This window comes from Manduca sexta, chromosome 17 (assembly GCF_014839805.1).
Source record: "Manduca sexta isolate Smith_Timp_Sample1 chromosome 17, JHU_Msex_v1.0, whole genome shotgun sequence".
In the NCBI taxonomy this organism is placed as follows: Eukaryota; Metazoa; Arthropoda; class Insecta; order Lepidoptera; family Sphingidae; genus Manduca; species Manduca sexta.
In genome coordinates, this window is record NC_051131.1 from 14,665,207 (window position 1) to 14,682,177 (window position 16,971).

At 35.4% G+C, this 16,971-nt stretch overlaps 1 protein-coding gene across 1 annotated transcript in view; it reads right to left on the reverse strand.

Annotated features, from left to right (window-relative positions):
* Positions 1 to 16,971, reverse strand: part of LOC115448055 (mucin-5AC) — a 65,419-nt gene that overhangs the window by 5,956 nt on the left and 42,492 nt on the right. Inside the window, exon 3 of the mRNA XM_030175350.2 lies at positions 1,094 to 1,147. Coding sequence (XP_030031210.1) covers positions 1,094 to 1,147 — 54 coding nt within the window. The remainder of the gene's footprint in view (positions 1 to 1,093; positions 1,148 to 16,971) is intronic.

Sequence of the window (16,971 nt, forward strand, 5' to 3'; positions counted from 1 at the left end):
CTAAAAATTTACTAATTTCGTTATTAAATTACAATGTTAATATCTAAATATGTGTAGCAAACTCAGTAAACAGTCGGCTGCTTGCTTGATATTTCTATTTGTCTGTACAAATGGTACCACAAAGTTAATAAAACACATTCGCATTTCAACGACGGTTGTACCGCTGTTTCCGCAAAACATTGTTCAGCGAAGTTTGTCTTGATTTAGAAAGGCTCCCCTTTTTTCCCCACCCTCTTTTTCCCTCCCAAACCCCCCGTTTACCTGCCTGCCTACCCGATTCGGTTGTTACGGTTCCAAACAATATTTCGTAATTTATATTTATTATTTATCTTCTAAGTGATGTATGTCGCTTACTAATATTGCTACATGAGAATTGAAAATTGTAAATCTTATTAGTATGAACTATAGAAAAGACAATAAAATACTATAACTGGATAGGTACTGAAACGTTAAACGTAACAAAAAAGCTTTTGTATAGCAACCCATTCAAATAATTAAAGTTATATAATACGTAAACAACATGTTTTTCTTATACAGTTTAAATTATTTACAAATTAAAATGTTTCGATCACATTAATGTTTGTATATCCTAAGATTCCTTTGCCGTCTCTACGTGATAAAAATTTAACTAATATCGACCGCGGCAAAACTAATATTTTAACTAATTCAATATTTAAAAGTACATGTTAATTCTTCCCATATTTTGTTCTTTAAATTCACAAATTCTATTTTATTTTATAATATCTGCTTTTTAAGATTAGTTAATTTATGCATCGTCCAAGACGAAGCAGTTTGTTTTGTTTCAAGAACTTTATTCAGACCGCCTAAGCTGAATCAACCGTCTAAACAAACTGTCTCTTGAGATCCATTGCGACTCACATATTCCAAAGGAGTCCGTCAGCCTTTTCCAGACCATATTTCATAATAAAATCTAGACGATTCCCATCCCAAGGTATATGGATTGGAAATGTCGCAGAAAGTGTTGCAAGGCCTGGGATTCTATTTGAGGACTTTTCAGTTCGTAGCCCATATACACAGCTACTTAGCATAAAAAGGGAGTAATATTAATAAATTAAAATATTAAAAAGGTTACCTTCTTTTAATCCCATGTCGACGCTGGTCACATTCGGGAGAGGTCCCACGGGTCCTGAAACAAACAAAGAGAGGTCAAAAACGGTCCGAATGGTAATTTATTTACACGAGGCGATTTGGAAATGAATAAATTTAAAAATTATTATCCATGAACCCCTTTTTATTCAACAGAATGATGCAAATATCGCTCGTCTGATGGTAAGCATCAGAATATCAACAGCAACAATACTCTAAAATTTAGAAGTACAAAAAGCAGCATGCTACTGTACTGTGCTCGCACTCACCACTTTACTCAATTATTTTATAGTCTTATTGTTATTCCGTGTTTTATCTTGTCGTAGTAATAATAATTTTAGCTATGACAGACGAATACATTATTTAGGTAGTAGATGTTAAGTCTCTCATTCTAATTATACTGCCTCTAACAAGGATTTTCAATTGATTTTAAATCTTAATCCACCCTTTTTAGAACAACGTATAATCAACAACGCAGTATCCGTTTACATCCCTCCCCAAGGCTCGCTTTAAGCGAGGGCCACTCGAGAAGGAGAGGCGAGATGTCGAACTCTACTAATTAATACAGAGGATTTTCGTTCGTTTTTTGCGAGTGTGCCTTTGTAATAAATCGCGCTGTTCATGGCGCGTTTCTTGTGTTTGAGAGTATCGTATTTTTTAACTTTCGATTGGTTGTATATTGATTTTTTTATGTCTAAGGTGATTGTTTTGAATTAGATTTTTATTTTATAGGTAAGTGACTATTCACATGAAAAAAAACCCATAATGGTTCGTATCTTCCTTTAATTGTTCCACTATCAGGCGATGAACTCAGGCCGGTATAATCCTGCTGATCATAGACAAAAGAGTTCTTGCTGGTCTTCATTAAATTATAGCATACCTATCATGATGTTTAATATTCACTTGTATCAACACGAAAACGTTATCAACAATTGTAATCGCTATGCCGGCCGATTCTATTCCCAAGCTGGTACGTGTCTAGTATTATTGACGTACTTACATAACTGCCGCAGTTATCTATAACATTTGCTTCCACTCACAATTTACTTTCATTGCTTTCAAAAACGAGTCACGTCCGACAATTTGTACGACATTCGTTACGACGTCGCAATAAACGTCATTAGACAAATTATAACTAGCGCTGGCAGGTGACATTTTTATTATATAAAATGATGAGTGGAGGATAAAAGACCCATCGCAATTAATTTGCCGGCTTTTTATTCTATAATAGATTTCCAAGTATTTCAAAGACTGAGCTCGCTGGCCTTACGCAGTAATATTCCACATTGTCTATTGATTAGTAAAGACTTCGCTGGTGAAAGACATTCAATGCGTAACTTATCGAGGCAGAAAAGTTTGCAAACATGCAGGTCAATTTAATCACAAACGCCAAACAGCAAATAAAGTAATAGTAGGCGGTTTTACGTCTCTCTCTAATTGGTCAAAATCGAAATACGTTTTTGTGATGTTAGGGAATAAATTGTAAGTTTTAACTATGCCTCCAATTAGACAAATTAATGAATCGCACTTGGAACAAAACATTCGTTTAGTATGAATCACAGAAGTCGTAGCGTGAAGTCCGCGCCTTGTTTGAGGGCCGCCCTACCCAGCATTTCTCTGATTTATATCCAGTTTCAGATCTCGTTAATATTTTTTTACGTATTTCCCTTTTCTGATAGCGTTCTGGCAATTCTTTGTGTAGAGTGTAGCTTTGTAAATTTAAAATTATTAATGTTTTTTGACTTGTTTTTTTCATAAGCCACGATGAGCACACACTTTCTTATCCTGCTCAACGTAGGGTCGGCGCGACACTATTACTTATATAAAGAGAAAATTCGCGAGCTCACTATTACAAGTTTCTATGTTAATTTTAACTTACATGCAAAACTAAAATTATTAATCTTTATGTTGGTAAAAATTTGAAAAAACAAATCACGGTTTTCCTTTTATTTATCTTTCAGGATTATTTTGGAAATTATTACTGAAAATGGCTTATATCATGTGATATATGTAATTCAATTTGCACATCACATGACAAAGAATCTTGTACTATGGATTTGTTTACTTATCTTTTAATATTTCCTTTTGATAGTTTACATTATTAAACCTATCACATAACCGTCCTCTCCATGGTGGAAATTAATTTATTTTGCTCTGTAATGTGTAGCCAATGAGTTACATGCTCGATCAAGCGGTGATATTGGCTTGACGTAGAGGTTACGGATATATAACAAATCATTCCATACGACATACATTTTATTACAATATTATATTGTTATTAAATTTGTCATGGTTGCCATTTTTTATAACGACGCTCACGATATGCTAAGCGTCACGAACACGTCAGGGTCGGATGATTTTATTATTTAGAAAAATATTTTTAACCATTATCGAATACCGAAATTAATGGCATTAGTCTCGCTTTCTATTAAATAATATTTGACATAGCTGGTGCCATGTGGATATGTTACATCTTTGCCTACCCTTGAAAATGTAAAAAGGCGTGGTGCGTGCTTTTTATTTGCTATGTTAATAATCACATCTGGTTAGAAATAAAGACAATGACTTCACGATTTCTAAATATCAACACATATGGAAATCGCACATGAAGGAGGAATGAGTATACAAATCTGCGCTGTGTGCGCGACGCCTCACTGAATAAACACGACACAAACTCGCCCATGATGCTCATGTCTGCTGCATTAGCTATGGTAACTTGGTTTCTTTAATCCAACAACCTTTAATGTCCCTTACTGAAATTGAACGATGAGGAGTACAATAAGGTATCCGACAGCAAAATATGTGGTGCCAGGCTAGGTTTTACAACCCGAAGTTCGCAAAAATTTACGAATAATTATACTCAATAACCTATAAATTATTGTATGATACTAAAAACTGTGTATAAATAATTTTATTTTTAAAAGAAGGTATTGACTTTAATGATTTAAATATCGTTAAATAGTGGCTTAAATGTCAAACACAAAAACTAAAATCAATTATAATCAATAGCGAACCAAACAAACAATACTTAGCTATTGTATCGATCTCACGAACAAACATTAACCGACCTTGCCGTTTCGCTAATATTTGCGTTATGTTTGACAAAGTACCGACCACAAACGCACCGGGCCGTGTTTGTGCCAATATTTGCTCCAATGTTATAAAGTTTCGCGATGGGTGTGTAATTGACGTGTGGGATGTTTTGAAGTGAATGACATTAGATGACAGTTGCAAGGGAGTGTGGTAGTCTCTTGTACCCACCGCGTTATACTGTCCCGGTTTGAACGTTGTAGTTAGGGGATATAGGCTCACAAAATAGAAGTTGAAACGTTTTAAACATTATCAGCAGAAAGCCCGGTTTCTAACAAAGCTCACAATGCGTTTTTGGTATTTTTTGTGTTTGATGCAAAAACGTACTACGATTTTCTATCATTATTATATTTACATCTTACAATGTGGAGTGATATTTTCCAATTTGAATTTTCCGTTTTATTTTATATTATTATAAGTATAGATAATATTTACATGAAACGATTTTATGAAGTTCTAAAAATTATTTGGACTTCAAGGGCTCCGATACCTTACCATGATTAATACAAATCATATTAGTTTCATCCACAATAAGTGCTAATAACTTTATCTACAGGGTTCATAATCTGTTTCCAACCAATTTTGTCTAGTGATTGATGAAAGTAACCCATGGAAGAAACACAGCGGCGGTGAGAGCCCACCGTGGAGTAATGGAATGTAACGACCCGTGACTGATCGATAACCAGCTACTGCGACTCACCGTGAAATCCTAAATCGATGGCGAGAAATAACTGCGCATAATATCAATAAAGTCGGTAGCAATACCCATTATTTACATTGGTAATATGAAAATGTGTTCCACAATTATGTTCTACATATTAAGTGTCAATTAAAGTCAACATTTGCTTGCAGGCATTAGTAACGCAGTTAAATCGAAAACCATACAATTTACACAACATCAAAATCTTATCTTGGCTTTGTTTAATTAAACGACAATACATATTTTGCTTGAATTATAATATTAAAATACTATATAGAGACTACTCGTTCATTTGCTGCAAAGCCTTAGTTTGAAGGAGTCCTACGTCCAGCAGTGGACAAAGATATAGGCTGATGATGATGGTAATGAAGCGCTAGGGCCTAGTGCATACTTTTATCCGAATTTGAAGAACCCTTTACAATGCATCCTATAATGTATGTGCTATATACGATATCTTATGTGTTTGCATGTTTAATTGATAACATGTTTCAACCAACTTATGGTGCAGCCAATTGTTAATTGTTATGTATTTAAAATGTTCATGCTGTGACAGCCTGTAATTGAAACAGCACTGCAGAAATTACTTACCGAATTCTTAAAAAAAAAACTATGTAAAGTGTATGTTTTGTTGGCTGTACAAATAAACCATTGTTGTAACCATTGGGCTAATAACTATCATAATAGTATCACGAAAACCGTGGGCGAGTGTGGTTCTGGGCAGAGGATAATCCTCAACGCGTAAGTTAGTCGAAGCGGTGCTATTGTAAGTCTTAAACAACTCCCACTCAATAATTATTGGTCAATTGAAATTATGAAACTCAAAGTCTCCGAACGACAAGTGCAACAAATTTTTATACGATATTTAGTAAGTCAAACTATTGTTACTGTTTCTAGATAGTCGAGATGTTTAGAATCAAACGAGCCACTAGCTAGTAGCTATAAATCTCCAGTAATCCAATCAGGCAGAAGAATTGTAGTTATCCGTTTGTATAAAAAGTAATAAATCCTCGCAATTGGCGTCATTCCGATTAAAATGAATGCGCAGTTTTATGTCATGTTCGTAAGTATACGCACCTTTAGCATACAAATTGTTCCCATAAATATTTTAAAGAATACCGAGTGCTCATACGTTTTTTTGCCCGAGGAACCTGATTGATTTATTCAGAGGACAATAAGGTGTAAAATATCATACAGCAATGCTATTATATGTGCGACTAGTTTTCAAAACCTTAATGATAAATCCAGCCCCGTATTATTTACTGCCCACTCCTGAGCAGTGAGCACGGACCTCATCTACTACTAAGAGGATTTAGGTCTTAGTCCATCACGCTGGTTTAGTGCGGGCTGGCAGACTACACATACCTTCGAAACTCTTTTTTTGGATAATTCTCAGGAATGCAGGTACGGACTACCATGACCGTTATCCATAAGTTCAAAACCCAAGGCAATATCTGATTTTTTGAATTCAATTATCGCTCGCTTTAACTGTGAAGAAAAACATCGTGAAACCTACCCATCTGAGAAATCAAAATCTTATTCCAGGCAAAATGTGTTAGAAGACTACAATTTTTTTCTCTTAGGATTCAAAGTTAATACCACCCAGTCTAGTATACACACTGTCACTAGATCAAAGATTTTATAATTCTTAGTATTTAAATAAGCTTCCATTAAAATAACGCTCTAACTCTACTAACAATCCCAAATAGGGTCAAATTTAACAATCCAGTTTAAAGGCCTAAATAGCTGTCTAATTAGCACCTAATTACGACGAGGTGAGAGGTGACGACCCCGACCGCGAAGGCTTCGCTAGGCGGTCGACCTGTATGTAGGGCGGGCGGACTTTCCATTTCATTGAACGGATAAAGGTCGATGAACCGCCCAATTTACCTATCCGGGTTATCAGGTTGTACAGGTATTGGGGTTGATAAAGGTTTTGCCTTAATATGTTTTCGACTGTATGATAGTATGCTATAAATAATAAATACTATATTATATAGTTATTTAAGTTATTTTGTCAGTGTTCTTGTTGACCACAAAATAAGAAGAGATTTAATAGTTTGTAGTACTAGCAATTAATCCCTTCTTTCTACATCTTTGACCTTATTATCTTAATAGTAAGGTCATCCATTATATTTATTTTAATTAATCAACGCAATGGGCCACCTGACACAGTTTTCAGTGAATAAATGTCGCGGCAAGAGTGCCGTCCACGAGATTTAATTAGAAGTGGCTCGGAGGCTGCGCGGGTGCGAAGTACCGGCTAATGATCACTCTCAAGACAGAGCTAAAAATAAGCAGCCTTGTGTCGAGGCAGAGATGTGTGGAGTCAGGACATGAATACGTCATTAATAGTGTAGTACACCTACTAAGTTACTATACTTTTAATGACGTGGTTACTAGGTAAGTTACTGGTTCATCATAATAAACCAGATGAGTAAATTGAAGACACTCAGCAGACATACTTCTGCCTAAAATGATAAGTGGTTCCCGTATGAAAGAACAAATGAATATTAAATTTGACTGCAGGAAGAAATTAATTAAATTAATTGAAGCGAAGGTTGTTTGTCAGGATCGTGCGAAGTACCAATCCATAGACTGGGCCATAGAGGTTGCAAATATGACAATAAGTGTGTACATAGAAGAAATTCTATAGTACAGTTTAATGTACATAACTACGATCATTATTGCTTAGCTTTCATCATCATAATCAGCTGCAGGATGTCCATTGTTGAACAGAGGCCTTCTTAGGGCAACTAAGATTTCCAGATCGACCTATCAGAAGCAGCCCGCATCTAGCGACCTCCTGACACATTTATTAGGCCATCTTATATATTATATCAATATAACAATAATTATCTTAAGTATGCTTAGCTTTAGTTAGCTAAAATTCAAAGCACATCTCCGCAAATCACTAATATCGAGACAAAAACAAAACGTTATTGAATATAATTCCAATCTAATTCAAAACATTTTGTCGTATCATAACACGGAACATTCCAATGCACGATGATTAACCCGTTCGGAATGAACTGGAAAGCAAACAGACAGACAGATGCGGAAATATCGTACGTGCCTGTTGAGTGTGGCGCGAGTTGGGAGCGACACGACTATTATTTTAGAATCTATGGGGCCATGTTTGACATGGTATTGGCTTTTTTAATTATTATTCTACCTATATTATAATACTGCTTTACTTTCATTATATTTAACTGACTATAACTATAAATACTGCAGATATAATTTCGACCAAAGAGAAAAATTTCGTTCCATACATTTAAATATTTCATAGAATAAAAAATTTCGTCCCCAGTAAACCTGACCGACAAAGACGTTCTTATATTTTTGATTCTTATACGAAAATTTATTCCTAGGATTAAGTAAAAATGGTTTTGATACGTGCTTATTACTAATGGAATCCTACCGCTGCCAACCTCGAGCGAAGAACTAGACATTAAGAATTAAAACGAGTTAAAGTCCCGATAGATCTTACTAATTATTCAAAACGCAACAGCAAATGTCATTTCTCGTAGGCTTTTTTGTAAAACTCCACCAACTGCGCAAGCCTATCTAAGCTAGAGACAATTAAAGATCTAAAGCGTTGCTCTGCTACTTGAACTCAACGGGTACTAATTCTTAATGTAAACGCATTATGTTATATATTTGTGGCACACACCCTGGTCATTGTTAACATCCAGGGAATGCAAACAATACGCGTGTAGATAGCGACAGCCCGCCAACGTCGGCACAATGTGAGCTCATAGCAAATTATATTGTACAGCTTTTTGATACCGAATACTTCAGATAGGTAATAGAAGAATGATACGCTCAACGCTTATTGTTAAGTGATTCTCATCTTATCTTATATTATATTATAAACGCGAAATTTCGTGTAAATGTTTGCTAGAAGTAATCGCGAAAATAGTTAAACGAATTTATATGTAATTTGGCACACGGATAGACCATGTTTTAGATTAACATATGGACTACATTTTATATTTATATTTTTTTTTTTTATAATTTGCGCCCGTGGAAAACATTTGAAATTTTTTATCTGATTTTTCATTATATACTTATAGCGCTGGCATGACACAGATGGCAGCATGGATTCAGTCTATGTTGTAGTTCTCAGCCCCCCTGACCCTCCCCCCCCCCTGACCACGAAGGCTGTAAAGTCTTCGGAACGTCGGAAGAAAACCAAAATATTAAAACCGCGATAAAATCCGAAAGATAGTTTAATTTTAATGTCTAACATTCGCATTAACATAAGAAATCATGGATCGCTGTACTGATTTAGGAACTTTTATAGAGTGAAAGGCTTAGTATGGGTTTAATTTTTTTATTCCCCTAAAATATTGCAAAGTATATTATTACCGTCCGTGCATAATATCATGGACAGTCAAGAAACCTCGTTAAAGACAGATTATAATTATGAAGAAAAGTTTTGTTAAGCGAAAACCAACAGACAACTTTAACAAAATGATGTAACTTTATCATTGTTATAAAAAGTCACACAATGATGACGATACGATGATTGAACACAAATAGAACAATTAAATGTAATGACTGAATTCTATCAGGTCTTCAGAAGTTTAAGATAAAAACTAAAATGTAAAAGAAAATCCGGTGCCTAACAAGGCCCAACATCTATGTTTTGCTTTTTTTGTATTTCAGTGCAAAAACATATTACTATGGTTTGTCCGTTCTTTTATTAAAAAAAATTATAATAAATGTTGCAATTTAATCAACGATTTTTTATAATTTTTTTAAACAAATCTTAAAATTAGTTCGGCCTTCAATTATTTTGTTACCTTAGTCAAAATCTTATCACCTATATTCAACACCCTGTACATACAGTTTTCGTAGCACTCTACGATAAAAAAATTGAATTCATGGCACTGCTAAAAACTCTAGAATTTTTCCTGCCACAATTACCCAATAGTTTTCATTGATATGACAGATGGCCCGACCTTGCCCACGGAGTTTCCTTCCTCATCCAGCCTTCACCGAGTTACGTTTATAGCCTCGCCGATAAAACTAATCAACGTTTCATAGCCCGTTAATTTAGCTCCATATAATCATATACTTAAGGTCGATATTATTGTTACGATATATCTATACTAATATAATGATGCAGATTTTTTTTGTTTGCCAGGTTAATCTCTGAAATTACTAATCACTTCATAAATGGGATTATAGGAATTGTAAAGCTGTATCTTTGATGAAATGGCTGTACAATGCTTTTATCCTGGAAATAGACTTTAATATAGATGAAGCCACGAGCTGAAGGTAGTTTTAGGTTAATTGGAGAAAAACAATTTAGTGATCACCAGCCACAAAATCTTGAGAACTATTATATCTATAGATCTGTTTTTCGATTCATCATTAAAGATCCCATAAGATATTTCACGGGAAATTAGTCTGAAACGGGTTAAGACTGTCATTTTGAAAATAGGTCACTAGTTAACGCCAAGAACAAATTAAAGAAGTAAAGTTTGTGTATTTCAAAGAGGGTATTTGGTAATCCGATTAAAATTATTTTACTACTCATTAGTTACAGTTCCTGGTAACGATAGCTATATTTGATTTCTTTACTGGGAAAATAAAGATAGAGACCCGCGGTCTAACGCAGACCTAAAGTAAATATACCTATTTTGCAGGCGGAGCAAACAACGGTCGTAGGAAGGGATATGTGTTTTTTCATCGAGCGCAACAAAGTAGCTTCACTGTCAACCAGCGAGAAATAAAAACATCCCCAAGCTAGCTTAGCTATCCAGATTATTAAGTCGGCCTGCTAAATATTCGATTGGACCTTACATCACATACCATCAGGTGCAGTGAGTGCAATTTACCACGTACGTTTAAAAAAATATATATTCTACACACTCCACATGAAGGACCATAATTTGTAGGAAAGAAACTTATACCGGCAAACTATTCCATAGCTTAATGGCGCAACATTAGTACAAGACTTATGGTGTAAAGCATGGAGCAGTCCGAGGAAGGGCTCCGCGTGCCACCGATCGATGAGACACCCTCGCCAGCCGTGCTGCCTCATGCCGCCTTGCACCACTGATAACATTAGCAAAAAAACAAGTTATTAGGTAAAGGTTACCTTGTTGTTTTATGAGTAAATAGAACATACTCATGTATTTGTATTCGAATGGTGAGGAGACATTATTAGTGTATTAAATGTCTATCCGTGATGATAGGGCACAGTTATTGTTATATTTCGATCTACCTGAGAAAGGCTTAACTTTGATTGAATGAAAACTATAACCTACATCGATGCCTCTAAAAGTACAAAATTTGGCATTTGTGGTTTTTACACGTTAGAATTTATTTAAATTGAATCTATAGCTGTAAGTTGAGTAAGAGGAAAAAAAATTAAATAAATCTTCATAAAAGCCACCACCTGGCCATTACCATAATGTTTGATAACCAACAGGATGTGACGGACTTAAAAAGAATTTTTAACGTTTCCGTACAAATTTATGATAATTATTTACTCATAAGCAATAATATTATACAAATATTTGGACCCTTAACCTCTGACACACAGATAGGCACGTGAGGCATTGCCATATCCTATAACGGTATAATCAGAGCTAAAAATAAACTTAATTTCAAACTACATTTTTCATCTTGCATGCTACAGTGGATATATACTAGACTTAAGAACATCGAAGAAGGTTAAGTCGGTTGATAATCACAAAAATGATTACAACTAGTCTTCTTATATGAACACCGGTAGATACCGAAAAGATACGCCGGAATCAATAAAATTCGCGACTTTGACCTATTAAGAACAAAGCACTTCTCTAGTAGAAAGGTACCCCTACTAACTCTCAAAATACCAGGTCAGTATAAACCGTAGCAACACTACCCAGAACATTATTACCAAGCACGTCTGTGCTCTCTGCTAGACATTAACCGTCTCTGGTCCAATAATTACACTTCAATGTCCTTCAGGCCGCAACACCGAGACAAGGACCCAGACACGCGTTCTGTAGACCTAGTAAATTAATCATACAGCCATTACTAGACACGTAAGCGTCATTTGTATCTGCGACACAGTTCTGCGAACGACGTATGTCAATACCCAGCACGAGCGGCTCGCAGATAGTACAAACAGGCAGAATACACGTTTTGCCCATTACGCCGTGTCAAAATACCGAAACGCTAAGTTATGTGCCAGGGAGGGACTGACGATTCATCCTGAGGGCATCGATGTCCCACCTGATTCTTCCTTTCGAATAATAAAATTTATATATCTTTTCAAAGCGATTTCGCATAATGTGCACTTTTTATCTTTAATTATACAGTTATGCTTATTTTTTATTAAAATTTTGTCCCCAAACTTTAAAAGGGCATTCACTGGCAAATAAACATTTTTTATAGTCAGTAATAAAATTTTACGTAAATAACTAAATTTAAACAACATCAAAAGACGCTAAAAACAAAAATAAAATATAAATATCTGTTTTAGACTGTCTTGTGCTATATTTCGCTGTCACTCAGACAACCTTCCATGTACGATTGGAAAATTGTATCACAAAGTAACAAAATAGCCACGTACTAGAAAGCATTTAGTGACAGCACTTTCATTTCATACTCAACTACACTTTCGTTCGCTATAAGGCATGGAGTTCGAGGGACAGTCACGAAACGTTGTCATGGACCCTTATCATATTAAAAGTGAGATCTAACGAAAGACGTTGAATACTTAGTAATTGGGCTTGTTCCTTTTTATTTCTCATCTTGTTTTGTAATATTAATCTAAGTTTACAACAATATCTCTAAATAATAATAATAATAGTTTATTTCAGACCCAAGATCCATCAAGAGTGGATAGTGACGTATTTAAAGTTTGTCGACATTTTTTTCTGCTTCATTAGGCGATAGGGGTGAGAAGTTAGGGTGGCTAGAGCAATATGATTTATAAAAAAAAAGGAAAACTGGAGTATTTTCTAAAACAAACACACTTTAAGATTTTATTAAGATCCCAATCTCACACCCCAAACCCATGCCACCAAAGTAATATTAAATCACGTCAAAAGAATATGAAATATAATTGCAACTTATCAGTTTTGAGTTTTTTATAACAAACTTCGTTACGATTCTTTTTATCTTAAATCGGGGCACGATATCTCTGAATTGTGTACATGTTTGTCTTTTTTTTTCTGCAAACTCTTTTCTTATGTAGCAAATAAAACGTTTTTATAATTTTCCCCCTTTAAACGGCCTGAGTACGTCCCCGGCACGTCGCGGAGCGTCGCAGAAAGCTCTCTGACAAGACGTAGCGATACAGTATTTCACATTTGTACGTTACGCCACCGGGGAATCGCTAATGACTTCCTTATGTATCAGTTTCTTCACAGCTGGTTAAAAGTAGGCGATAATCTTCCTAAGATATTCTAATACCAGTATTAAGGAAAAATAATTAAAGAACTATTCTTACTATTTAATGATTCAAAAAGATTTTACAAACTTCGATTAAAGTTTGAGACAACTCGGTATTTTTTGGAGGAACATAGAGATTAAACGATTCCATTGTTGAGTATGTAATGAATGACAATAATATTTTTTTGTCTATTCTTCAGACTGACGTCAGTGAGATTCGACCTAGATCGCCAAATAATTATATTATTCTATATTGGCTAAAAAGTCCGGCATCATAAAATTTCACCAGGTTTTTTCATCACTATGCAGTAAGTATACAAAAATGTCTTACTATGTAAATGTACCGCATTGTTGTATCAGAATACTGCACGTTACCATAAAATAATAAGATCCCATTCGCTTTTCAAACATTCATCCACACCGCACTAGACCACAAATGAAGTAGTAACTCTAGTCTATGGGTATGCAATTCCCATGGCTACTAGACACCGGCATGGCGGGGAGGGAATGGGAGGGGACGCGCGGGGGGTCGACCGCCGGACGGACAGCATTCCGTGCGTGACTCAGCCGGACGCGCCAATGTATGTAGGGGGCAGTTTGTTCCCGCGGTTTACGCGGATTTAAATTACGAGGTTTCGATATACGCGAATGATACGATTACGGCTGAGATGAACTGGAGTAATTACATATAAAGTATTGCACATCGCATTACAATAATTACAAAGTTTCGTAAGGTATTTATTTACCTTGGCTACAATTTCTTTCAAAGAGGAACACAATAGGTTCAATTCCGTAGATTCATTTTATTTATAAATTGATTATTATCATTATTATGACAACGTTATTCTTTGTCAAAAGTCATTTACTGGCTATAACAATACCTACATAATATGAGACGTTGATACCAATTCTTTGGCATTGAAATAGTTTTGGGTTAGTAGGTAATCTAGTAATCAGTTTATGAATTCATGGCACAATTTAGATTGTTTTTATACTCACCTAAACGAATATTATACAATAGTGATTGTTTGAATTAATACAATAATAATTCTTGGTGTTTGTATAGTATCCATATCTAAGTGCGCATAAATCTCAATTACTCAACTTACAACGGTTTCCTCTTACACCTCCCTTTATTCCCTTTCAATTTTTGCAGAACTATATCATAGTTTCGCCAACCAACTACATAAAAACCTAGAAAATAGGGTAATCCCAACCTCAGAAAGAACCCAAATCCAAACACTACCACTAGACCAAAAAGGCGACAACTGAAACTCCATATTAACTCATACTTTACAGAGATATCAACACTGTCAATAAGTAAATTCCTTGCCAAATATAACGGTAACTGACCGCTACGTACTGCAGCGCGTCCTCGACCCGCACACATCTCGCTATCTTGTGATTGCCTTATCGACACCGATGAATACTCGTCTCACGTTATATCTTGGTTTAATGTGGTGAGGAGCCCAGTGGCGAAGTGTCCACACAATCAGATTCCTACCTTCTCTTTTAGGTTTATTTATGTTTGTCTTAGTTTCTGTGTTCTAGTAAATTGGCAGCCATATGTTAAAGAAAGCAATTTTTTATTCCTTTAGGTTACCTTTTGAAAAATTTCACCCTTCGCCAGTGGAGGAGCCAGAGTTAATGAGTAGGCATTGACACTTTGTACATAGCTTTGATAGTCATGAAACAAGCACATCAAGTTACAAGGAAATTAGTAGACACGCAATATCTAAACATATACTTAATATTTGAAAGTACTGACTAGACCGAGTTGCTGCCACTGTCCTGTAGTATACTAATGTGTAACAGCCGTTTGCTGTTAAGATTTTCGAAGACGCAGACAATGCCTTTTCTCTTGATTTTATTCCTCTTTTTTATCGTCAGCAGTGTATTCATCATTCTTTCATATTATAAGGCAATCCAGTTACTCATTTCCTAGTTCATATTATAAAAAAAAATAACGAATATTAATAATATTTAAAAGCAGTAGACAGAGGCTAACTATTTCTATTTTTCATGATCTCTAAATATTTAAAACTTCATCTATTTCCAATAACTCTTCACACATCCTCGTCAGTTTGGGCAAAAGTACCTAAAAGGAGGTCCAATGGCAAATAATATACCACCAACGACATGATCCAACGTAAATTAAGGTTATGTAAGCACAAGTTCAAATATTTATGCAAGTTGAGTAAAGTATTTTATCACTTCGCGAAATGGAAAGAATATTCCCGAATCAAAATAGTATGACGTCAATACAAAAGGCTTATAAACATATTATTCATTAATAAACATAAGTACTCTACGTTTTTGTAATTTTATATTCATTTAACAGCTAATACACTTGCTGTTTCAAATCATGAAACATCTATAAGCTCGTTGAAACACGGGTAACATATTTTGTCCCAACAGACCGGCATAATTGTGTCGACTGTCGAGGGGTAATCATGTCTCGTCAGTCGACATTCTATTCGACCCCACACCATTTATTGCAGTGGTCCCGGTGAAGTGGTTTCACTTTACCGCACGCTTATAAAAAAACATGGGGGAATTAGTTGAGCGTCTGTCGAAAGCTTAGGTTTTGACAGACGGCGCAATTTTCTCGCCAAAGTTGTCCCATCTAAAAACAATGGCCAGGCAATTCTTGCCCGTATTGGCAAGCGAAACTCGCCTTAAGATGTTCGCCGTAGGAAAGTCGCTCTGTCTAAATAAGATATTGTAGCATAAAAGCTCATGTTATGTACATATGTTTGAAAATATTTGTGAACAAAGAAGTAAAGATTTTATTATTGACTAGCTTCCGCTCGCAGCTTCGCCCGCGTGGATTTCGGACTTCAAAAATGGAGCCGGTCGCGAACGTTCGAGAATGTTCTACTCGCTAGGTGATTCGCTAGCCTCTAGGTGCCAAGCAAGCCGCCTGCCTATGCGTTCGCGACCTTATATATATACAAAAATAATCCTTATAGCATGATTCAGTATTCACGCATGATAGCTTATTATTAGCGTATTTCATGTATAACTTTGGTGTTTCTATACCGATTTCTATGATTCTTTTTTATGGAATATTTAATTAATAATGTTAATTTTTTAATTAGGGATGCCTGAGAGTGTTATAACCGTAAGAGTAGACAAATATAATGAGAAAGCTTCGAACTGCTAAGCTATCGGGAGTTACACGTGTTATTGTGAGTCAACCATAAAAGATAGACATAAGCTGTCGTGGGATATTTTTTACATAATTTTAAGGAGAACATTTCCGTCATACATGATTTCTGTGTAGCTTTAACCATTAAGGTTGCACACACGACGGAAGCTTAAAAAATGGAGTAACTTCTCCCGTTTTCTCAACATTTCCCTTCACTGCTCTGCTCCTATTAATTGTAGCGTGATGAAAAGTATACTATAACCAGCACAGGAGTATGACAAATAATTGTACCAAGTTTCGTTAAAATCCGTCGAGTAGTTTTTGTTTCTGTAACGGTTATACAGACAGACAGACAGACAGACAGACAGACAGACAGACAGACAGATAGACAGACAGACAGACAGACAAAAATTTTACTAATTGCATTTTTGGCATCAGTATCGATCCCTAATCACCCCCTGATAGTTATTTTGGAAATATATTTCATGTACAGAATTGACCTCTCTACAGATTTATTATAAGT